Source organism: Nycticebus coucang, chromosome 17, assembly GCF_027406575.1.
Source record: "Nycticebus coucang isolate mNycCou1 chromosome 17, mNycCou1.pri, whole genome shotgun sequence".
NCBI lineage: Eukaryota > Metazoa > Chordata > Mammalia > Primates > Lorisidae > Nycticebus > Nycticebus coucang.
Genome location: NC_069796.1, coordinates 31240090 through 31264523, shown reverse-complemented (window position 1 = coordinate 31264523; position 24434 = coordinate 31240090). Strand labels below are relative to the sequence as shown.

Below are 24434 nucleotides of genomic sequence, written 5' to 3'. Positions count from 1 at the left end.
CATCCCAACCACCACCAGCCTAATGCTCTGCTTGAATCCTCGCCAACCCAGTGGAATTTCTGAAAGAAGTTCACGCACTTTGAGCTAATCCTACCCCACTATAAAATCCTCCCATCAGCCCCGGTTTTGACCCAAACACCATCTTCCACAGTAACATGCAGGGACACTGGTACCACTCCAGGATAACAGGAGTGTTACACTTTCCACATGATCCCAATACTCCTATAACACAGCTATGCTCTGGCTGAGCACTAGCTGGCTGGTCCCTGGCTTCTTATTCACCTTACTACAAGCCCACTGTTCTCTGAAGGACAGATAAGAGGAAACCAAATTTTTCGGAGATATATTTTTTGGACACATTATTTGAACAGGCCCTATTGTTAAGACTCTAGCAGATTAAGCTGCTCCTAGCACAGTCAGAAGACCATTGTGTAAGCTGCATAGCCCCAGGGAACAAGGCCCCTGCCCACCGAGGCCCCAGTACCTTGTGCAGTGAAGATCTACTTTTGCTGGCTTCCTCTTCTTGGAACAACATTACCAACTCCCCACGCACAGCCAGCATTAGGAACTATTAAGTGCACACTTTGGGCCATACTGTTCTTAGAGAAGGTATCAAGCCTGGCACTTACCTTACAACCCCACCTTCTGCTACTGCCAAAACCCTCAAAGCCCTCAAAGCGCAGTCACAGGAGCAAGATAATGATTCCTACATTAGAGGAACTGGGCTAACACTGAACAGGGCAGAATAAGTACTGAAAGAGCAACCTGTCAGCCAGCAGGCAGTGCCTTGATTGTTCTTCACGTTACAGGTCTCCAATAGAAGTTAACTGAAATCAAGCTGAGATGGTACCTTCTCCTGGAAAAAAGCTTTTTATTGAAAACACACACATGCAGGCACACGCACACATCCCAGCAGCCTTATGAAATTAAGGAAACCATTCCTTTAAGTGTAAGACAGTTTTCTTTTATTAGTTTCTCCTCAACTTGTCTGATGTTTACTAACTTTCTTAGCGTAAGAAGGTGACCTGGAGCTTGAACAAACCAATCTGGATAACACGACCGGGATAAATGCTTGTCTACACACAAGCCATCAATTGTCACTCTATGGCCTGGCTTCCATATAAATCCAAATGATCATAAAGCCTGTCTAAACAGGGAGAAAGCAGACCACATGATCTTATTTCTCGTTTTAAATTCAAGTTCCCCCCATCCCAACACCCACACCCATTCCCACACACAAAATTCTCGAAGAAATAGCCATTAAGGACTGAGCCAGTTGCATAAGGGTTGGTTTAATCCTGCAGCCAGCACAACAAAATAGCTACTGGCTCACAGAAGGCCAGGTGGATCTCCTGAAGCATGGCAGGAAGAGAATGTATAGATGCCTGAAGAACAGGGTCCAAGACCTGGTGCTGTGCAGCTTCCATGCGTGCTTACACACCAACATAAATATACTTCCACCTTCCTCTTCTCTAAGAAATTGTTCTTGGTAGTATTTTGGAGCTTCTAACACTCTTTTAACTCTTCCATGTAGAGATGGACAGAAAAACTATGCAAGATATAATCTTACTTCTAACATAGGCCAAAACAGAGAGACACTCTGTTACAAAGTATCAATTATTACAAAGATGCAAAACGTAACCAACAAAGCTCCTAACAGTTTCTAAGATAGATATCAGCTCTGACCTCTAATACAAGCTTCCCTTGGAGTTTCCAAAATGCCTTATTCTTATCCTATCAACACTGCTCCAAAAAGCAGTCAAAGGAATGCTTTGGTACACCTGACATTGGCTGCACAGTTAAGAATGAGGTGTTGCTATAACATCAGGCACCAGACTTCTTTAACACTAATTTCAGACTCATCCAGTACAATCCAGTGTATCTTAGTCTTTTGTATGATCTGCCAGCTGTTTAACATGTACAAATTGGCATATTTATGACAGACAGTAACACTTAACACATAAGTGATTGTGAATGAGCTAAAAAGAAATTTAACTCTTGTCCTAGGAGTTCAAGCTATACCTCAAATTTACACAGAACATCTTCCACCTGAATAAACAGGCCAAGATACAAATCTTTACACCACAGTTAACAAGCATCAACTCCTTAGTTATTGTTTACCATGTCTATACCCAACAGTATACCTACCCAATTCTAATTTTTTGAAGAGAAAATTATTTAGAGATTTTGATGCTTGGAGTATTAATAAACATACTTTCAGAAAGAACCTCTATGTCTAAAACCCTCAGTTAACAACTTGCTCTAGGTGAGGAGGTCTATTTTCCCGAGAGCAGAACATGGCATTTATAATGGGATCTCTTTATTCAGAGAAGGAAGAAGAGATACAGGTAGAAGTGGAGGTGAAGTGTGAAGAAGCCCAAAGCATACCTCTGTTGCTCTGCTATGTTAATCTATGCCATGCTATGCTCTAACCCTCAAAACAGAGGGAGACCCCATCCCCACACCAGGCAGGGAGCCTTAGTGGCAATCTCCACAACAGATTTTTGAGGCATAATTAGAGCTTCTGTCATGTAAGTCACAATGAAAAGTCTGCTTGATAGCTAGGGATAGCTTTTGCTATAGCTCAACTTTCCAAAATAAAATTATTCTTGTAGACGCATGATTAAACATAAAAGGAGTGAAGAAGCATAAGCCCAGTAAGCTAACTAGGCTTCTAAATAGTACCATTATGAAAAGATACAATGCACTTAATTTCTGTATCTAACTATTTAGAAGTCAAAATGTTCCATACATATCCCCTCCCCAAAAATTCCCTAAAAACTAAGAAATCTTCAGTATTCACTTGCTCTAGTTGATATTTAGAACAAAGTTGACAACTTAAAGCTTTATAATAGTCTGTTTTAATATAAACAACTGCTGGAATCAATCAATGTCCATTTCAGGAAGCTTCTTGTCTGAATCTGAAGGCACAGCTGTGTCTGTACCCTGCTCAGCCACTTGTGGGCCTGGGCTGTCTCCTTGTCCATCCACTGGTCCATTCTGCTCAGCATTTTTTTGCTCCTCTTTTGGAGGTTCCACTTTGGGTTTGGGCTTTGAAATTATGGGGCTACAGATACTTATCAGCTCCTAGAAGGGGTAAAAGAGAAAACTGTGGTTTCTTACATATAAACCTAAATCCAACCTCTCCCAGCTAACTGCTGACCCAGAAGCTAAAATGCAATAATGAAACTTGGACCTCCTGGGCGGCACCTGTGGCTCAAAGGAGTAGGGCCAGTACTGGCCCCATATACCAGAGGTGGCAGGTTCAAACCCAGCCCTGGCCAAAAACTGCAAAAAGGAAAAAAAAAAAATAAAAGAAAGAAAGAAAAGAAACTTGGACCTCCTAAATGTCACCTAAAGATTATTAATAACAAAGATGACAAGAAAGAGCTATTTTATAAGGGAAGAAATTACCTTAATTTTAGCTTCAATCTCTTTTGATTTGACAACGGGATCCATGGTCAGACTCTGCTTGTTCTGCAGATTCAGCTTGTTATTCATCCACTCCATTGCTTCATTCGTGCTTTTTTCTACCTTCATCATGTCAGCAGCATCCAAATGGTCATACTGGTCCTCCTACAACCAGAAGCAGTCAAACAACTGCTAAAGGATGATACCCTCCCTCCTCAAATATTGTCAAGATCATCATTGCCATCTTTCAAAAAGTTACAATCTTTAATAAAAAAGGAAGCACATTTAGCCTCACAACCTGAACAGACATTAAATATTCAAGAAAAGAAACATAACCACAATTTTTACAACACTCTCAGGAAACAGATTTGAGGCCAAGAAAATACATTAAGTTGGTAATTAACAGGCTTTAATAGTGCAAATGGCTGCAACATATTTTACACAATATCTTATAAAATTAATCTCACAATTCAAAAAAAATCAGGCATGCTAGTTCAGAACCAAAGTAATGACCACAATGTTTTAAAGAAAGCCTGTCAAAAGTTAAGATTTTAAGGCCAGGCACGGTGACTCACACACATAATCCTAGCACTCTGGGAGGCTGAGGTTGGTGGATTGCTTGAGCTCAGGAGTTCAAGACCAACCTGAGGAAGAGCAAGACCCTGTCTCCACTAAAATAGAAAAATTAGCCAGACATTGTGCCAGGCACCTGTAGTTTCAAGCTACTTGGGAAGGTGAGGCATGAGGATCACTTGAGCCCAAGAATTTGAGGTTGTTATGAGCTATGATGCTACAGCACTCAACTCTAGATCTCAAAAAAAAAGTAAAAAAAATTTTTTTTTTAATTGTTGGGGATTCATTGAGGGTACAATAAAAAAAGCCCCAATTTATCATGCTTAGTATTTCTTACAGTGACATTAATGGAGTAGTTAGAACACAAACTTTGGGGTCGGACTTCCAGGTAAATGCCACCTCTCTCAACTAGCTAACCTTGAGTGTTGCCTGAGGAAAGTGAGGTTTAAGGAAGTTAGAAGTTATCTATAACAGTTGATACTATCGCCTACCTCACAAGGCTACTATGTAAATTCAATGAGAGAATAAGTTTCTGGAGTGTATATCATACAGTGCTCAAAACTGTTAGGTAGCTTACCATTATGATAGTCCTACATCTGTATACAAACCAAGTAACACACCTAATGTGTTCTCAGAAAAACGAGAGTAGAGCACGTTTTGTCAAACATTGGTAAAACATTTCACAACAGCAGAAAGAAACTAAACAATACTGCTCAATTTCAGAATCCACTTATTAAAAAGATACAACAAATCCTATGGTTGTTATTAATAGTCTATAAACCATTACACATTACATTAATATCCAAAATAAAACCAATATTAAACAGTTAAGTAGAAAAAGAAAAAAATACTGCACAAATCCCTTAAAACATATCTTCACCAAAATAAATGTAGGGAAAAGGGAGGAAAAGTTACCTTGCTTTTGAAAGAACTGATTGCTTTCATATATTGTTGGATCTGTTTCCCTAGCTCATCAAATAATCTTGGTCTTTCTTCAGATTCCTGGAACCGTAACTTAATAGGCTGACCTAGATTCTTAACAAAAGAAAGAATATACAAGTCTTCATAGTGCAGCTTAAAATGTAAGAGTTGTACTGTTTCTACTATTACTAAGATTGAATATAAAGTACATTTAAACTCCATGTGCCATATACAAGTAATTTATTTCTCCAGCCCACTGGATATATAAGGCTGCTGCAGGATGGTCATGAAGGTATGCCTCAAAATTGTTCTATGTGGAGTTGATTCAATTTGTTACCTGAGCTCTAATTCTCAAAACACAGTGGGGAAGACAGCTAAAAATTACGGTTTACAGCGGTGCCTGGGGCTCTGTGGGAAAGGCACGAGCCACATGCACCGAGGGTGGCGGGTTCGAACAAGGCTCAAGGCTCCAGTCAGCTAAAACAACAATGACAACTGCAACAACAACAACAAAAAAAAAAAATGGCTGGGTGTTGTGGCAGGGCCTATAATCCCAGCTACTCAAGAGGCTGAGGCAAGAGAATCACTGAAGCCCAAGAGCTGGAGGTTGCTGTGAGCTGTGATGCTACAGCACTCTACCAAGGGCGACAAAGTGAGACTGTGTCTCAAAAAAAAAAAAAAAGTTTAAAAAAAAATTATTGTCTCCTAAGAGACAATACTAAGTAGAAGCATACTTGCCAAAAATAATTTTCTTTAAGAAGTCATCTAAATCTGATGAAGCCTCTAATCACCAACTTAACAAAAGTAAACCACCACCTTGGATATGAAAATTGGCAAAATCCAGGCTAAGGGAAATCTAAAATAATGAATACAATTTTTAAAAGAAAGCCTACCAAAAGTAAAATTTTAAGGCCAGGCATGGTGGCTCACGCCTATAATCCTAGCACTCTGGGAGGCTGAGGCAGGAGGATCACTTGAGCTCCAGTATGAGCAAAAACAAGACCCCATCTGTTAAAAGAAAAAAAAAGGGGGGGGGGGTTGGCACCCGTAGCACAGCGGTTACAGCGCCAGCCACATACACCAAGGGTGGCGGGTTCAAACCTGGCCAGGGCCAGCTAAACAAGTACAACAACAACAAAAAAAAAAACAGCCAGGTGTTGTGGCGGGTGCCTGTAGTCCCAGCTACTTGGGAGGCTGAGGCAAGAAAATTGCTTGAACCCAAGAGTCTAAGGTTGCTGTGAGCTGTGATGTCACAGCACTCTACCAAGGACAATAGCTTGATACCATAAAAAAAAAAAAAAAAAAGGAGACAGGTAGACAGAAAGAAGGAAAGAAATAAAAGAAAGGAGGAAGAAGAGGAGAGAGAGAGGGAGAGGGAAAGGGAGCAGAGCCAGGCGCTGTGGCAAACCACTGTAGTCCCAGCTACTTGGGAGGCTGAAGCAGGACGACTGCTTGAACCCAGGAGCTTGAGGGTGCTATGAGCTAGGCTGATGCCACAGCACTCTAGACTAAGCAATGAAGACTGTCTCTACAACAAAAAGGAGTGGGGGGCTTATTTCAAATAATTTGAGAGTAGGAAGAAATAAAAATAAATTACCCATAAAATGAAAACAGCTGAAGCTATTAGTCTCTCTATTTTCATTTGTTTCACATCTCCCGGAATAAAAGGCAAAACAAGCACACAAATAATAGAAAAGACCTCATGGACACTCCTACTATTCTTCCAGAAGGATAACTACAGGATCTATCCTTGAGAACTTGCATTCAAGAGGGTAGTCACAATGGCCCACTTCCACAAAAAAAAAAAAAAAAAAAAAAAAAACAAATAACCCAGAGCTAAAACTAAAAGGAAATGTAAAAAGTTCATTCTTGTGCATTTGTATTCTTTCCCAAACAAAAGGCCTCAATTTTTAATTCTTTCAACCCAAAGGTTTAACAATCAGGTTGTTCAAACTCTAAACAAGATACTTTGCTTTTATCAAAAATCAAACCTACAAAAACAGTACTGCCCCAAACACACTACAGGTGTCTTCAGGGCAGTGACTACTATCTATGAACAGTAAGAAAGCACTAAATATCCAATTCAGTAAAGAACTGTGAAGTCAAAACTCAATTTTCAGAATAATTATTTTGTTATTATCCAAGATTCTGAAAGTGAGGATAATAATTAGACTGTCTTCAGGATACAGTTCATCAAACATCACTTTTACCCTGTCTTTTTTGCTTGACATGAGAATTCCTCCCAATTTTGAGTTCTCTTTGGAAGCTTCAACAAAGATTTGGGATACTCTCACAACTTGAGAGTCACTTACTTTTAATTCAGCCAATTTATCAACATAAACTTGCTTTGGCTGGTCTTCTCCATCTTCATACAACCAATTTTCAGTATCTTCTAGTTTTAAAGTAAAACTGTTACGATCCTAAAGATAAAGAAAGCATTGTAACTAGGTCAATCAAACACCAGCTGAATCATAGGTGCAGTCAAGGACACAAAATGCAATGATATATCTGGGACTATCTTTAAAATAGAAGGTGGGAGGAGACAGGAATATAGAAAACAATGTTAGCGAATGTTTTACTTTACAGGTATATGGGAGTTTTATTGTATTACTTACTCTCTTGGCCCAGGGGACTTACAGGTATGTAATATGTGAAAATTTCACAACCAAAACTGTACTTAAAGGCAAGTGAGTTAAAATGATAAAATGAGCTCATTTTAAGAAAAATACAAGATAAATAATAGCATTCAATGTGTCAAAAAACAGATTTGTGAAAGAGATGCACATTAACTGGGTACAGACGCTCCTGCCATAGTCCCAGATACTCAGGGAGCTGAGGTGGGAGAATCCCTTAAGCCCAAGAGTTCAAGGCTGCAGTGAGCTATAATCAAACCACTACACTCCAACAGAGTAAGATCCTATGTCTCTTTTCAAAAAATAAATTTCTGTTGTACAAAGACTATCTTTAGTAAACAACTGCACTAATAAATACTTATACGTAATTAACTATATAAAACTTCCCCAACATAAAGTACATGTTTAGTAATTTTACCATGCAGGCTTCCCCTCTAATCCATTTAAGATGCTCCTAAAAGACACAAAGCAGCTAGGCACACTGCGGCATACACTTACATCTTCGCTTACAAACTTCTCATATTCACCACTAAGCTTGTCTCTCATTTCATACACATATTCTTCCACTGCATTCTTAGCATCATTTCGCTCCTTCTCCAATTTATCCTGCATGATCATCTTACCCTGCGAACATTAAATTAATATTATATATAAATCAGATATTAACACAAGACAATTTTCACTTAAATACTAATATAACAGAGAGTTCTTCTTCCCCAAATCCTATTAGTTCTCTAAGTCACCCAACAAATGAAAGATGGAAGACTAGTCCTAACAAATATTTAAGATAAAGAAATGAGATTTTCTAGCGGGGTATTGTGGCAGGCACCTGTAGTCTCAGCTACTTGGGAGGCTGAGGCAAGAGAATCGCTTAAGCCCAGGAGTTTGAGGTTGCTGTGACTTGTGATACCACAACACTCTACCGAGGGTGAAGTAGGGAGACTCTGTCTCCAAAACAAAACAGAGAGATAGATTTGTGTCATTAGGGAAAAGCACTAAAAATATCAAGGTATACACACACTCAAAAGCAAAAATAAAGAATTTAAAGGCCAGGCACAGTGGCTCATGCCTATAATCCTAGCATTCTCAGGGGCTAAGGCAGGAAAACTGCTTGAAGCCAGGAGTTCAAGACCAGCCTGAGGAAGACTGAGACAGGAAAGAAAAGGGAAGTGGAAGGGAAGGGGTGGGGAAAGGGGAAGAAGAAAGGAAAAGAAAAAGGGAAAGGAAAGGAAGGAAAGGGGAAAGGAAAGAAAAAAGAAAAGGAAAAGAAACAGAAACAGGAAAAAAAAGAAAAGAAAAGAAAAAGAAAAAGAATTTAGCATGGCAAAGTGGCATGCACCGGTAGTCCCAGGTACTTGGGAGGCTGAGGGAGGACAGTGGTTTGAGCCTAGAAATCTGGGGCCATATCTTGAGGTGAGGTTTCATGCCCATGCAACAGAGGGAGATTCTGTCACCAACCCTCCCTTTAAAAGGTGGGGGGAGGGGGGGTACCTAATTTAAGATAAGAGAACTTTAAGAAACTATTAGTTCTGGCTTGGCACCCGTAGCACAGAGGTTACAGCGCCAGTCACATGCACCAAGGGGGTGGCAGGTTCGAACCCAGCCCAGGCCAGCTAAACAACAATGGCAACTGCAACCAAAAAATAGCCAGGTGTTGTGGCAGATGCCTGTGGTCCCAGCTACTTTACTTGGGAGGCTGAGGCAAGAGAATCACTTAAGCCCAAAAGTTTGAGGTTGTTGTGAGCTGTGATGCCACAGCACTCTACCAAGGGCAACATAATGAGACTCTGTCTCAAAAAAAAAAAGAAAGAAAGAGGGTGGCGCCTGTGGCTCAGCGGGTAGGGCGCCGGTCCCATATGCCGGAGGTGGCGGGTTCAAACCCAGCCCCGGCCAAATTAAAAAAAAAAAAAAAAAAAAAAAAAGAAAGAAAGAAAGAAACTATTGGTTCAATTATGTTAAATAATAAAACAAGCCAAGCAGAGAAAGACAAATCTCTAATGTTCTCACTAATATGTGGGAGCTAAATATTAAAAACAATTGATTTCATGGAGACATAAGAGTATAATGACAATTACCAGAAGCTGGGAAGAGGGGCAGGAAGGGGAGTGGGAAGTGGGAGATAAGAGTGGGGATGGTTAATGGGCACACAAATACAAATAGTTAGGGCCAGGTACAGAGGCTCCTGCCTATAATCCTAGCACTCTAGAAGGCCCAGGAGGGAGGATTGGTTGAAGTCAAAATTTTAGAGCAGACTGAGCTAACCCTGTCTCTACTTAAAAAAAAAAAAAATTCAAGCCTATAGTCCGAGCTACCACAAGGCTGAGGACAGAAAATCACTTGAGCCCAGGAGTATGAGGTTACAGTGAGCTATGATGATGCCACCACACTATAACCAGGGCAAGATTCTGAGTCAAAAAGTATGTTTGTGTGTGGATAGTAGAAAAAACAGCATTAGCTAGCACAGTAAGGCAAATGTTTAAACAAGTCAAAGTATACTTTTTTTTTTTTTGTAGAGACACAGTCTCACTTTTATGGCCCTCGGTAGAGTGCCGTGGCCTCACACAGCTCACAGCAACCTCCAACTCCTGGGCTTAAGCGATTCTCTTGCCTCAGCCTCCCGAGTAGCTGGGACTACAGGCGCCCGCCACAACACCCAGCTATTTTTTGGTTACAGTTTGGCCGGGGCTGGGTTTGAACCCATCACCCTCCGTATATGGGGCCGGCGCCTTACCGACTGAGCCCCGGCGCCGCCCCAAAGTATACTTTTAAAATACCTAAAAGAGGCTGGGCGCCTGTAGCTCAGCGGCTAGGGTGCCAGCCACATACACCGGAGCTGGCAGGTTCGAATCCAGCCTGGGCCTGCCAAACAAGGACAACAAGAACCAAAAAATAGCCAGGTATTGTGGCGGGCGCCTATAGTCCTAGCTACTTGGGAGGCTAAGACAAGAGAATCGCTTAAGCCCAAGAGTTTGAGGTTGCTGTGAGTTATGACCCTATAGCACTCTACCCAGGGCAACATATTAAAACTCTGTCTCAAAAAATAAATAAATAAATAAATAAATAAAATACCTAAAAGAGTAGAAGTGGAATGTTTCTAAACAAGGAAATGTTAAATACCTAGGGTGAGGGATATCCCAATTACCCTGATTGTATGCCTATATCAAACACTGTATGTGGGCAGCGCCCATAGCTCAGTGGGTAGGGTGCCAGCCACATATACCGAGGCTGGAGGATTCAAACCCAACCTGGGCCTGCTAAACAATGACAACTGCAACAAGAAAAAAAATAGCTGGGCATCCCAGCTACTTGGGAGGCTGAGAACTGTGACACCATGGCACTCTGCCGAGGGCGACAGCTTAAAACTGTCTCAAAAAAAAAAAAAAAAAAAAAAAAAAGCTACATGTGCCCTATAAAGATAACTATTTGTACCCCAATGATTATTTTTTTAATTATTGATTAAAGGTCACAAGGTAAAATACTCTATTGTACTCTTATAGAATATGAAGAAAAATAAAAAGGTATTCATGTAGTATCAATGCTGAAAGTGCTATGAAACAAAACTATTCTAAGATCCAGGGGATACCTAATAAGAATCCTTACAGACAACAATTAATATAATAAATGTGCTGCTCCAGGATCTCAAACCTTGTATCACTCACCATAACAAGAGCTACTGATTTTATACACTGACTGGCAAAGGAAAGGAACTAATAAGCAAAATAGTGCTGCCATTTAATGCTATGTGATTTCTCTACTCATCAACTCCATAACCCACCACTTCAAATATCCCAATCTCTGGTGAAAAAATAAACATACACACCCCAATATCAAACACATTATGTCAAAGATCTCCTAAGAAAGATTCTAGCAATATAGACATTGTATTAGTATCATAAATGAATTCTGATATACCCATAAGCACTATAATTAAACTTGTCCTTACAAAAGTCCAAATTATTTTTTCAAAGTCCAAACAACAAGAAATACATTAAAGATCACTAGAAACAGAGTCTGAATGCTATGGTCACATTAACTTGTTAGCTCATTATTCTAAAAGACTTTAAATAATGACCTCATTTTCAATGTACAAGTTGAGCATCTCTCTGTCTATCTGCCATAATAGCTGATTCTCAATTGGCAGGTCCACAGTACTGGTCTTCACTTTTGCCTTCTTGGCTTGAGGTGGTTGGTCCATCTTTTTGTCTTTTGATCCAGCTTGGGAGGTCTAAAATAATAGAAATCATTAAAACAAACACAGACTACTTTAAATTTCAAAACAGGTCTTGTTTTTTTTTGAGACAGAATCTCACTCAGCTGCCCTGGGGTTGAATGCTGTGGTGTTATAGCTCACAGCAACCTCAAACTCTTGGGCTCCAGTGATCCTCTTGCCTTATCCTCCCAAGTAGCTGGGACTACAGGTGTACACCACAGTGCCTGGCTATTTTAAGAGATGGGATCTCATTTTGGCTCAGGCTGGTCTCAAACTCCTCAGCTTAAGCAATCCTCCTGCCTCGGCCTCCCAGAATATTAGGACTACAGAAGTGAGCCATCACACCTGACAAAATAGGTCTTGTTTTAAAAGCTATTTTTATATTAACTTTATTTCCTTATGACCTAACTTACTTAGGACTATCAAAACATCTGCAAAAAAAAAAAGTAATTACGATATGAGGTATCAAGAGTAGTCAAACTCATAGGGATGAAAGCAGAATGGTAGTTGTCGGGGAGCGGGGAGAAGGGGAGAATGGAGAATTGCTGGTATAGAGTTTCAGTTTTGCAAGATGAAAGTTTTCTGACTGGTTACAATACAATGTTTATATTTAACACTGTACTGAACTGTACATTTTTTAAAAAGCTAAGATGATAAATTTTATGTGTATTTTATCACAATTGAAAATAAATTTTAAACCCAGGTGTAGTGGCTCACATTTGAACCCCAACACTCTGGGAGGCTGAGGTGAGTGGATTGCTTAAACAAAAGCAAGACCTCATCTCTAAAGCTAGTTGAACGTTGTGGCAGCCACCTTCCCTAGCCACCAGTAACTAGGGAAGCGGAAGCAAGAGAAATCAATCACTTGAGCCGAAGAGTTTGAGGTTGCTGTGAGCTATGATGCCATGGCACTCTGAGGGCAACAGAGACTCTTTCTCAATAAATAAATAAATTCTTAAAAAACAAATACATGTAGCAATGTCCCACAATCAATATATAATCACTATAAGCAATTTTCTCCTATTCCTAGCTACACACATATACATACAAAGTTAATGAGTATGAAATTTAAGGATCAGTAACATATTTGCAGTATGATTTCCAGAATGTTTAAAACTACTTACATTTTCAAAATAAATGAGAAACCCACTGCACCCATCCATAAATGGGAATTTATTTAACTTCATCTGTTATTTTAGTGAGTTTGAGTCAATAACCTTTTCTCAGATAATTACTACTACTTTAAACTGCCTAATATTCAATCCATTATCCCTTTCAGAATTTGTTTTTTTCCCACCAATGACTAACTCTTCCAGTTTTTTCTAATTTCACATAGTCTATACAAGTTTTTGTCAAACGTATCCATCTTTTTCCTTTGTGATTACCTTTGCTGCTTTTATATACTGAAAACCCTTCTCCATCCAAAATTAGAAAAATATATAACTTCAAGCTTGTGTTTTGCTGGGATCTTTTCGGAGGGGGGGGGGTTATTATTGTTGTTTTCTTTTTCCTTCTTGTCTAGCTAAGAGAAATTTCTGGGGGGCAGCGCCTGTGGCTCAGTGAGTAGGGCACCGGTCCCATATGCCGGAGGTGGCAGATTCAAACCTAGCCCCGGCCAAAAAAAAAAAAAAAGAGAGAGAGAAATTTCTGGGTTTTCTAATTTTTTAATTCACCTGGAATTCAATTTGTTCTATTATGAGAGGAAACATCTCATATACAAGTTAACTTAAGTCAACTGCAGAAATTGTTATTTTTATTTCATTTCCCTTAGAAGCAATACTTTGAAAGACATTTCAATTCTTGAGCCACCCAAGGAAGCAATATGTAATAAGCCCCCTAAATTTCCCACAGCTCCAAAGCACTGGGGTAGGGGGACCTGTAACTTCTCCCTTCTCTTCACCTGCCTTCCACAAACAGAAGAACAAACACTTCTTTCTGCTAGTGCTGCCCCTACCCTACCCAACAATATGAAAGGTTGTCCATTTGAAAAAGGCCTTGGCTCGGTGCCTGTAGCACAGTGGTTATAGCGCCAGCCACATACACCAAGGTTGGTGGTTCAAACCCAGCCAGGCCAACTTAAGCAACAATGACAACCACAACCACAAAAAAAAAAAAAAAAAAAATAGCCAGGCATTGTGGTGGGTGCTATAGTCCCAGCTACTTGGGAGGCTGAGGCAAGAGAATTGCTTAAGCCCAAGAGTCTGAGGTTGCTATGAGCTGTGACATCACAGCACTCAGTACTAAGGGCAACATAATGAAACTGTCTCAAAAAAAAAAAAAAAAAAAAGGCCTGACCCAACTAAATCTGTGAACGCAATTTCCTCTGTCCATATTTTTCTTTTTAAATATTACTTCCACAGCTAAAGGAAAGCAATTAAAATTTAGTAACTGACATGAAAATGAGTAGGAACAGACTTAAACCACCTTATTAAGCCTCTGCCAAATGCCACAATCAGAAAATTCCTAAAAGAGTGAGATTATACACTACAATTTTATAAAGTAACTTGAAAGAAAAGGTATTTCCAATTTTAAGAACAAATTTAAACATGAAAACTTGAAATCAAAGAATAGGTTGTGAAGAAGTCAAAAATGTTACAGATTCAAACTAGGCACAGTAGCTCACATCTGTAATCCTAGCACGCTGGGAGGCCAAGGTGGATGGACCGCTTAAACTCAGGAGTTCAAGACCAGCCTAAGCAAGAACAAGATCCCGTATCTCTACTAAAAATAGATAAAACTAGCTGAGTGTCAGGGTGGGCACCTGTAGTCCAAGCTACTCAGGAGGCTGAGGCAAGAGGATCACTTTAACCCAAGAAATTGAGGTTGCTGTGAGCTATGATGATGCCACAGCACTCTACCCAGGGCAACAGAGTGAGGCTCTGCCTCAAAAAAAAAATTCATTTTGGGCTAAATTATTTACATTATTAACAAAATGATCTAAAATACAGTAACTAAAATAATATCTTTCAATAAAAAGATAGATTAGGGAGTTGATAAAATATGAAAAAAATTGTTTATCAGTAATATATAAATTATGGGTAGAACGACTGAATAAGGACAATTCACAAACTAATATGAACTAACTGCTAGCCTAGTAAAACTAAGGATTCATAGTGCTTGCTTCCAATGTATCAACTAGAATAGAGTTCAAAGGCCATTTTGCAAAAGGCAAACTACAAAACACTATAAAAGCTCGCTTTAAAGGGCGGTGCCTGTGGCCAGTGGGTAGGGTGCCGGCCCCATATACCAAGGGCGGTGGGTTCAAACCCAGCCCCGGCCAAACTGCAACAATAACAACAAAATAGCTGGGCATTGTGGCATGCCTATAGTCCCAGCTACTCGGGAGGATGAGGCAAGAGAATCGCCTAATCCAGCAGTTGGAGGTTGCTGTGAGCTATGTGACGCCACGGCACTCTACCGAGGGCAATAAAGTAAAACTCTGTCTCTACCAAAAAAAAAAAAATCTTGCTTTAAAATTGTTCAAAGGCTGAATGCAGTGGCTCATGCCTATCATTCTAGCACTGTGGCAGCCAAGACAGGAAGATTACTTAAGGCCCAGACTTTGAGACCAGCCAGGCAACATATCAAGAGCCCACCACTACAAAAAATTTAAAAATTAGCCAAGCATGGTGGTAGGTACCCTGCTACTTGGGTGGCTGAGGCAGGGGGATCACTTGAGCCCAGGAGTTCAGGCCTAAGCAAGAAAGTGACACCCTGTCTCTTATTTGAAATATATATATATATATATTTTTTTAAATAAATGAAGACTCTCTACTACTATAAACCTTTTAAGACACAGCCCATTATTTTAAGAGACCATAATTCATACTCTAAAACCCAACTCATACCTCCATTTCTTCAGACTCTGCCTTGTTTTCTGCTGGCGTCTGCTGCTGTTGCTCTTCCACATGAGCTTCCTCCTGGTCCACTTGCATCTTCTGAAAAACGTGTCAAATTAAATCTTGAAATTAGGAAATACTAACTAAAGACCAAACAAAGTTCATGTATGAAACTCCTGCTGAATTACCAACAAGCAGAAGACCTAGACTCAAATACCACGTATGCTACATATTACCTAGAACAGTTTTCCTCTCTGGATCTCAGTAATGCATGTGTATAATGGGGCTAACACCTGCCCTCCCCTACCTTTACACACTCTACTTCACCATGCGCTGTCATGTAACACTAGCTATAACCTGAAGAGAGCAAAAGTTGCTCTAAGCTTCCTCATGGGTAATTTCTCTCAAAATTTTAACTTTTTTCTAACAGTTCCTAAATAAACCTTTTCATTTTCAAAAGTACAACCACTGCATATGTTAGGGGAAGTGAACACAATGAGAAATCTGTTAAAACTACAAAGGCTAATAATGAAGGAATAAGTTTGTGGAGAGCATTCTTCAAGAACCAGGAAGAATTAAAAAGAACAACTCAAGTTGAGCAGTGCATGATCTGAAGGGAGGAGTCAACTGTGTTAAGATCTTCTGCTGGTTTACCTATGTTGGGGAAAAGGGACACATACAAACCCACTCTCACTCAGCAACTCTGTCACAGTGTTCCTCTTCCCTTGTCACCAAGTGTTACGGGACAGAATTCTAGACAAGTCACCACTGAGCTATCAAAAACGGCATAAAATGTCCGTATTACCTCTTCCTCCTTCGCATTCTGGTCTGTTTCCATAGGTTCCTCATTTTCCTCAGACTTGTGTACTTCCACCAGGGATGCACTAGACACACTGAAAATGCCATGGACATTTACTCGAACCTTGACTTTCACTTTTGAACTGGAGCCATCAGACTGAGGAGTGACTTTCTGAACTGAAAACTGGGCTAGGGACATAAGAGAAACAAAAGGAAACACAAAACCTATGAGGATGAATCCGAACATGGATATAATAATAAGCCCACCGTGCTGTCAAGTTATGTCCAGTTCTCAATGACAGTTCAGTAACATGATGCTTCAAAACCAAGCAAGTGGATATTTAAGAATCTTACTAAATCATCAGATTTCTCCTTCCCTTTTCACATTTAGTGTTTTATTTTCCTGTCCCAATTAAGACCTCAAATATCTAATTCTTTCCTCTCTTCCAGTCCCTTGTTTGAATTCATTTTTCTATACTAACAGATAAATTCCTAAAACAGATGTCACATTCTCCTCTACCGACAATAAAAAAATCCCACTGATTCCACATTATGCCATTTTATCAAGAAATTGCCATCTCTATTATAGACTGTTACTGTACAGTATTTTAGTTATGTTTTCTTGATTCCAGCAACTCTGCAAAGTATGAATTACTGTCCTTATTCCTGGTTTTACAAGTGAATAAACTAGGTTACAACAAACAAACTAGGTTGACTTCCCACAGCTTGTAAGTGCCATTCAGGATACTGCTATGTACCCCTTTTACCTATGTATCCTAGATCTTTGCAGTATAATTTCAGTTTCTCTTCTCTAAAAGTATTTTCCAGAGTTTCTCACAGTCTATAAAGACTCTAGCCAGGGCAGCGCCTGTGGCTCAAGGAGTAGGGCGCCGGTCCCATATGCCAGAGGTGGCAGGTTCAAAACTAGCCCAGGCCAAAAACCACAAAAAAAAAAAAAAAAAAAAAAAAAAAAAAGAAGACTCTAGCCAACCCGGTTCCAAAGTCTAGGATGTACTAATACTGTACCAGATCTCCTAATGATTTCCTATGTGCATCTTATAACTGTACCTTAGAGTCAGAACAGAATTTCTTTAACTCCTTAAAGTATCTTACACAAGGTATAACCACAATACACTTTAACTTAGGAATACTGCCCACACAATAGGAGATCCAAGTAAATAATAACCATCTACCTGGCTCTGAACTTGTTAACAAGACTGGAAGAGGTTTTCTTTTGTGATCTGAACTACATAAAATTCAGAATATTGCACTTGTTCTTTCTGTTATCCTGGTTCTTCAAGTAGACATAAGCTTTTTTCTCGTTTCCAACTCTTTACTTACCTATAGCAGCATCTGGGTAAGGCAACTCTCGAGGAGAGCTGTAATAGGCCTCAAGAGTGAAAGGTTCCTTTCTATAAAATGTGAGAACTTTAGAGAAAGGAGCAGCATGATTTTTTGCAAAGACTTCACAGTCACTAAATGGAGGAAAAAGAAAAACATACACATTCAGGATATGACTAACACTTTTACCCATGTATTCTAGGTTTATTATGACTGCACAGTCCTATTTTCTGGCTCTTCTCAACTGACATTATTTCTAGATTATGAACTCATGCCTGAAATCCTAGCAGTTTCAGAGGCCAAGGCAGGAAATAGTTTGAGGCTTGGAGTTTAAGACCCACCCAAGCAAAAGACATCATCTCTGCAAAAACACAGAAAACTTGACTGGGCATGGTGGCACATGCCTGTAGTCCCAGCTACTTGGGAGGCTAAGGCACAAGAACCACCTGAGCCCAGAAGTTTGAGACTGCAGTGAGGTCTTATGCCACTGCACCTCCAGCCTAGTTGACAGAGAGACCTTTATCTCATTTTAAAAAAAAGTTTCCAAGAATCTTTATGTATAATTCACTAAAGAAAGACAAATAATGCAATTAACATATTAAAAGGCACCAATGATCTCAGCAGGACTAAGTGTAGAAAACTCAACAAGAACACAAACTTATTTATTCTAACTAAAATAAGTGATTACTTTCCTCCATGCACTGTGAGAAACTGTTACAAATTTGTATAAGTTGAAATGGAGATGATATAGTACTCATGCTTAAAAATGAATTAACTTTAAGTGTAAGAATTAATAAACTTTACCTTGACCCTTCTTCAGCTGGAGAATTCCATCTCAGAGAGATTGGATATGGTAGTACATCAGTGATAGAAAATTCTCTGACTTTGAAAGCAGGTGATAAGATTGCACACTAGAATAAATAATTTTTAAAAATTCCATTTGACAAGTATAGACATAAACAATTATCACAACACCCACAAATAAAGACTTCAGAAGACCATCATTACCAATCTTTTAAAAATATTTACATTAATAATTTAATGGGGTATAAACGAGCAATTTCACAAACTTCTATCATTTGTGAAATTATCTATATACTCTAACTACTATTTATTATTTTTCCATTAACCCCCCAACCTTCATTTAATTGACATATATTACACTTTGTGTTAACAAAGATAATATACCAAATCTAGTCATATTTCAGGTTCACAGTTACCGATATTTCTAGTCAATAAATTCATCTTACTATATGCTGTAGAATACAATTCCTTTTATGAATTATTACCTCTGCCATCCATTTTAAAACAAAAATTTCAAAATCTAACACCTTGAGATCTCCCTGAGGTTACCAGTTAGCTATGTAACCACTGCCATCTTATTATAAATTACTTATAAATGTCTGCCTATAAAAGAAAGAAGATTCACCTGCAATGCACAGCCTCGAGTGACAGCTTCATCAGCATTTAATGTTGTACTAAGTTCTTTACCAAAAAATTTGCTGATCTTCTCTTTTACTGCAGGAATTCGTGTAGCACCACCAACTATCTCCACTGCATAAATATCTTCTTTCCTTAACTCTATTTTTAAACAATTAGACATTTATATTAAAAGAATCTTTAAATTAGTATTTTACAACAAAATAACATCTTGTAATGAGGAAGTAATTCACAAGAAACAGAACTCCCCTCCCTTGTCCCCCTCCACAATACACATACATGCATGTGCACTCACATAGGTCTGTGGCATCTGAAGTCTAGTAGGTATTTTGATTCTCAAAATAATGAGGGAAAGGTGGCACAAAACTAACAGGGTTTAAGAGGTGAGGGCCAGAAATATTCAATATCCTGCAATGTCCAGGTCCTGTGATCTCTGACACAGTCCCACACAACAAAACTATATAGTTTCCTCGTATTAGAAAGAAAGCAGGTACATATCAAGGTTCTGCTCTTGCTCATCGAATATCTCTTCACACCACCTGACTTCCTGGTCACATTTTAGCTAACAACCACTGAAAATTTTTTGACAATGACTATTTAAAGAAATGGGCTGACATCTGGAATTGGTAAGTTCAGCAAAATACCGGGTTACAAAATCAATATACACAAATCAGTAGCATTCCTATACGCCAACAGTCAAGGCTGAGAATCAAATCAAAGCCTCAATACCTTTCACAATAGCAACAAAGGAAATAAAATACTTGGAATATATTTAAACGAGGTGAAAAACCTCTACAAGAAGAACCACAAAACAGAGAGGAAGGAAATCTCAGAGAATATGACATATCATGCTTATGGATCAGCAGAATCAATATTGTTCAAATATCTACACTACCCAAAGTGTAGAATTAGAATTCATTAGAATACCAATATCATATTTTGCAGACCGAGAAAAAATAATTTTACCCGTAGTTTAGAACCAGAAAAGATCCAAAATAGACAAAGCAACCTTAAGCAGAAAGAATAAATCAGGAGGCATCACTTTACTAGATTTTAAGTTATACTGCAAGTCTACAGTAACCAAAACAGCATGACACTGGCACAAGAACAGATTCTGACTAATGGATCAGAACAGAGAACCCAGATATAAAACCATCCTCATATTACCATTTGATCTTTGACAAAGCAGATAAAAAGATACAAAGGGGAAAAGAATTCCACTTTAATAAAAGGTGCTGGGAAAACTGAACAGCCACATGTAGAATACTGAAACGGGATCCCCACCTCTGACCCCTCAAAAAAATTAAATCACAATGGATAAAGGACTTAAACCTAATGCACGAAACTATAAGAATTCTAGAAGAGGTTGGAAAAACTCATACATATCAGCCTAGACAAACAATTTATGAAGGAAAGAAAAGGATTCATGAAGAAGATTCCAAAGGCAATCACAGCAACAATAAAAATGAGTGGGATCTGATTCAATTAAAAAGCTTTTGCGGGCGGCGCCTGTGGCTCAGTCGGTAAGGCGCCGGCCCCATATACCGAGGGTGGCGGGTTCAAAGCCAGCCCCGGCCAAACTGCAACCAAAAAATAGCCGGGCGTTGTGGCGGGCGCCTGTAGTCCCAGCTACTTGGGAAGAGAATCGCCTAAGCCCAGGAGTTGGAGGTTGCTATGAGCTGTGTGAGGCCACGGCACTCTACCGAGGGCCATACGATGAGACTCTGTCTCTACAAAAAAAAAAAAAAAAAAAAAAAAAGCTTTTGCACAGCCAAGAAATCAATAGAATGAACAGACAATCTACAGAATGACAGAAAACATTTCCATGCTATATATCCAATAAAGACCTAAGAACCAGTATCCACAAAGAACTCATACAAACAAAGAAGACATAAAACAACCCCATTAAAAAAGTAGGTAAAAGACATGAACAGAAGGTTTTCAAGTGGCTAAGGCACCAGCCACATACACCAGAACTGGCGGGTTCAAATCCAGCCCAGGCCTGCTAAACAACAATAACTACAAGCAAAAAATCGGGCATTGTGGTGGCTGCCTGTAGTCCCAGCTACTTGGAAGGCCAAGGCAAGAGAATCTCTTAAGCCCAGGAGTTGGAGGTTGCGTGAGCTGTGCCAGCACAGCACTCTACCCAAGGTGACAGCTTGAGGCTCTGTCTCAAAAAAAAAAAAGGTTTTCAAAAGAAGATAGACTAATGTTCAGTAAACGTATGGAAAAAAATGCTCAACATCTCTAATCATCAGGGAAATGTAAATCAAAACCATAATAAGATACGTAACTTCAGTGAAAATGGCTTTTATCCAGAAGTTCAAAACAACAGATGCCAGTATAAATGAAAAAAGAAAGAAACATTTATATGCTGCTGGTGAGACTGCAAACTGTTATAACCTCTTTGGAAAGTAATATAGAGATGCCTCAAAAAATTAAACATAGATCTAGCATTTGATCCACCAATCCCACTACTAAGTATTTATGTAAAGGAAAAAAAAGTCATTCTACTAAAGATAATTGCATTTGTTTATGGCAGCACAAGGCACAATGGCAAAGATGTAGAAAAGACCCAAGTACTCATCAATACATGAGTGGATTAATAAAATCAGTATATGTAAACCATGGGAGTATTACTCAGCCATAAAAAAAGATGATCAATTAATAGTATCTTTTGTTAATGACCTAGATAAAACTAGAAATCACTCTCCTAAATGAAATATCACAAGAATGGAAAAACAAATACCACACGTACTCACTTTTAAAGTGGAAATGAATTAACAAGCATGTGTACATATTGGTAGTAAAATTTAATGGGAATCAAGCAGACAGAAGGGAGGAAGGGGAAGGGTGAATTCACACCTAATGGGCACAATGCACACTATCTGGGGAATGGGCACAATTTTATAACCTTGATTCAAACTGCACAGAAGTAAACCATGTAAACAAAACATCTGTAACCCTGTAATATTCTTTTTTAAAAAAACAGGTCAAAGTGGCATACTCTGGGTATCAGTTTCTGAGCTCCAACAGACCCCTAAGGTTATGGCTTCATATTTTTAAGGGAAAAGAGTAGAAACCATAGCTGACCCTCAAAAGAGCAAATATATGATTACATATTTAGCAAAGAGAACTTCTTAGAAAAGGTAAAGGATGCTGATAATACTTAGATTGGAAACTATTGCAACGAGGAATGGCAGCTGTACCTTGCTTCTAAGTGCAACTTCAAAAAGCAATGTTGACCCAGATGTTTTCCCTTTCCATATGGGACCAAGTAAAGAGGACGGGCTTAAACTTGCACAACTGTAGACATGCATGAGAAAACATCTTCCTATTGTAGGGGTTATTAGTTTTTATTTTAAGAGACAGAGTCTCACTTAGTCGTCCTTGGCAGAGTGTCATGGCGTCACAGCTTACAGCAACCTCCAACTCTTGGGCTTAGGCGATCCTCTTGCTTTAGCCTCCCGAGAAGCTGGGACTACAGGCACCTGCCACAATGCTCGGCTTTTTGTTGCAGTTTGGCCAGCGCTGAGTTTGAACCTGCTACCCTCAGTATATGGGGCCGGCACCTTAATCACTGAGCCACAGGTGCCGCCCGGGGTTATTAGTTCTTAAGGATGATGTTGAACTCCAGCTCAGAGGATTAGAAAATTTTAGAAACTGGGCAGCACCCGTAGCTCAGTGGGTAGGGCACAGGCCACATACACCCAGGTTGGCAGGTTCAAATTGGCCTGGGCCAGCTAAACAACGACAACTGCAACAAAAGAATAGCCTGGCATTGTGGCAGGTGCCTGTAGTTCCAGCTACTTGGGAGGCTGAGACAAGGGAATCACTTAAGCCCAAGAGTTTGAGGCACTCTACCAAAGGCAACAGTAAGACTCTCTTTCAAAAAAAAAAAAAAAAAAAAAAAAAAAGAAAAGAAACGTTTAGGAACCAGAGATCTTAGATGGATTGAGTTTAGTTCTGATTTTTTGACTGTTACAAGTTGCAAGTTACACTTTTTAGTAATTATTTTAAATGAGCTTCCCTGCAGTGCCCATATGCTTTCTCTGTGCTTCACCAAGAATCAGGTTATGTTGGTCTATTTCCATAAGCCCCTTCTTTGCCAGAAGAATTTTTGTACAAAATTATTCTTCAAATTCTTAGAAACTAAGAAGACTGTAATTATATAAATAATAGAGAATACTGGAGCGGTGCCTGTGGCTCAGTGAGTAAGGTGCCGGCCCCATATACCGAGGGTGGCGGGTTCAAACCCAGCCCCAGCCAAACTGCAACCAAAAAACAGCCACGCGTTGTGGCGGGCGCCTGTAGTCCCAGCTACTCGGGAGGCTGAGGCAAGAGAATCACTTAAGCCCAGGAGGTGGAGGTTGCTGTGAGCTGTGTGAGGCCATGGCACTCTACCGAGGGCCATAAAGTGAGACTCTGTCTCTACAAAAAAAAAAAAAAAAAAAAAAGAGAATACTTTAATACATTTTGCTTACAAATCTTCAGAGATCATTCATGTACTTTTTTTTAAGTTAAATTTTCTTCTTCTCTCACATTACCCTAGCATTGCAGCTGGAAGCCTTCAAGACTATATATTTTAAGTCATCTCTATTTACAGTATTTCACATGAAAAGAACAAAGCCAGATTGCTAGTGACTATGGTCTTCTGATGTCTCTTTCTCTGGTATCAGTTTTAAAAATTAAGGTTATTTGGAGAGATAAGAAAAGCATGAGCAAAGTGAGACCCAATCTTTACTAAAAACAGAAAACTGAGCCAGGCGTGCTAATGCACACCATAGTCTCCCAGCTACTCGGAAGTCTGAGGCAGGAGGAATGCTTGAGCCCAGGAGTTCCAGGTTGCTATGAGCTGGCTGAGGCCACAGCACTCCAGCCTCCAGCCTGGGTGACAGAGCAAGACTTTTGTCTCCCCTCCCCCCCAGCCCCAAAAATTTACTTTGGGGATAAGGTTCTCATCCATGGCAAATTCATAATACATGTTCATGGCATTCTGACTTCAGAAAAATGACAAGATAAAAAATTCCTTTAATAAAAAAGAAAGAAATGGTGGGGAAGAATATCCTGTCTATCATAATCACTCTGATTTAATAACAAAGCCTGCTAGGCATGGCTACTATAATCCTAGCACTCTAGGAGGCTGAGGTGGGTGGACTATCTGAGCTCATGGGTTCGAAACCAGCCTGAGCCAGAGCAAGACCTCATCTCTTAAAAAAAAAAATAGCCGGGCATTGTGAAGGGCACCTACAGTCCCAGATACTAGGG

General features: G+C 39.5%; 1 protein-coding gene across 1 annotated transcript in view; it reads right to left on the bottom strand.

Moving 5' to 3' along the window:
• Window positions 1-2842: 2842 nt before the first annotated feature.
• The window catches only part of HSPA4 (heat shock protein family A (Hsp70) member 4), a 65902-nt gene continuing 44310 nt past the window's right edge, over window positions 2843-24434 (bottom strand). The window contains exons 9-19 of the mRNA XM_053567194.1: window positions 19156-19307; window positions 18531-18637; window positions 17727-17860; window positions 16393-16574; window positions 15597-15686; window positions 11611-11763; window positions 8037-8162; window positions 7218-7325; window positions 4900-5019; window positions 3415-3576; window positions 2843-3087 (exon numbers count right to left, since the gene is read on the bottom strand). Coding sequence (XP_053423169.1) covers window positions 2884-3087; window positions 3415-3576; window positions 4900-5019; window positions 7218-7325; window positions 8037-8162; window positions 11611-11763; window positions 15597-15686; window positions 16393-16574; window positions 17727-17860; window positions 18531-18637; window positions 19156-19307 — 1538 coding nt within the window. The 3' untranslated portion in view covers window positions 2843-2883. The remainder of the gene's footprint in view (window positions 3088-3414; window positions 3577-4899; window positions 5020-7217; window positions 7326-8036; window positions 8163-11610; window positions 11764-15596; window positions 15687-16392; window positions 16575-17726; window positions 17861-18530; window positions 18638-19155; window positions 19308-24434) is intronic.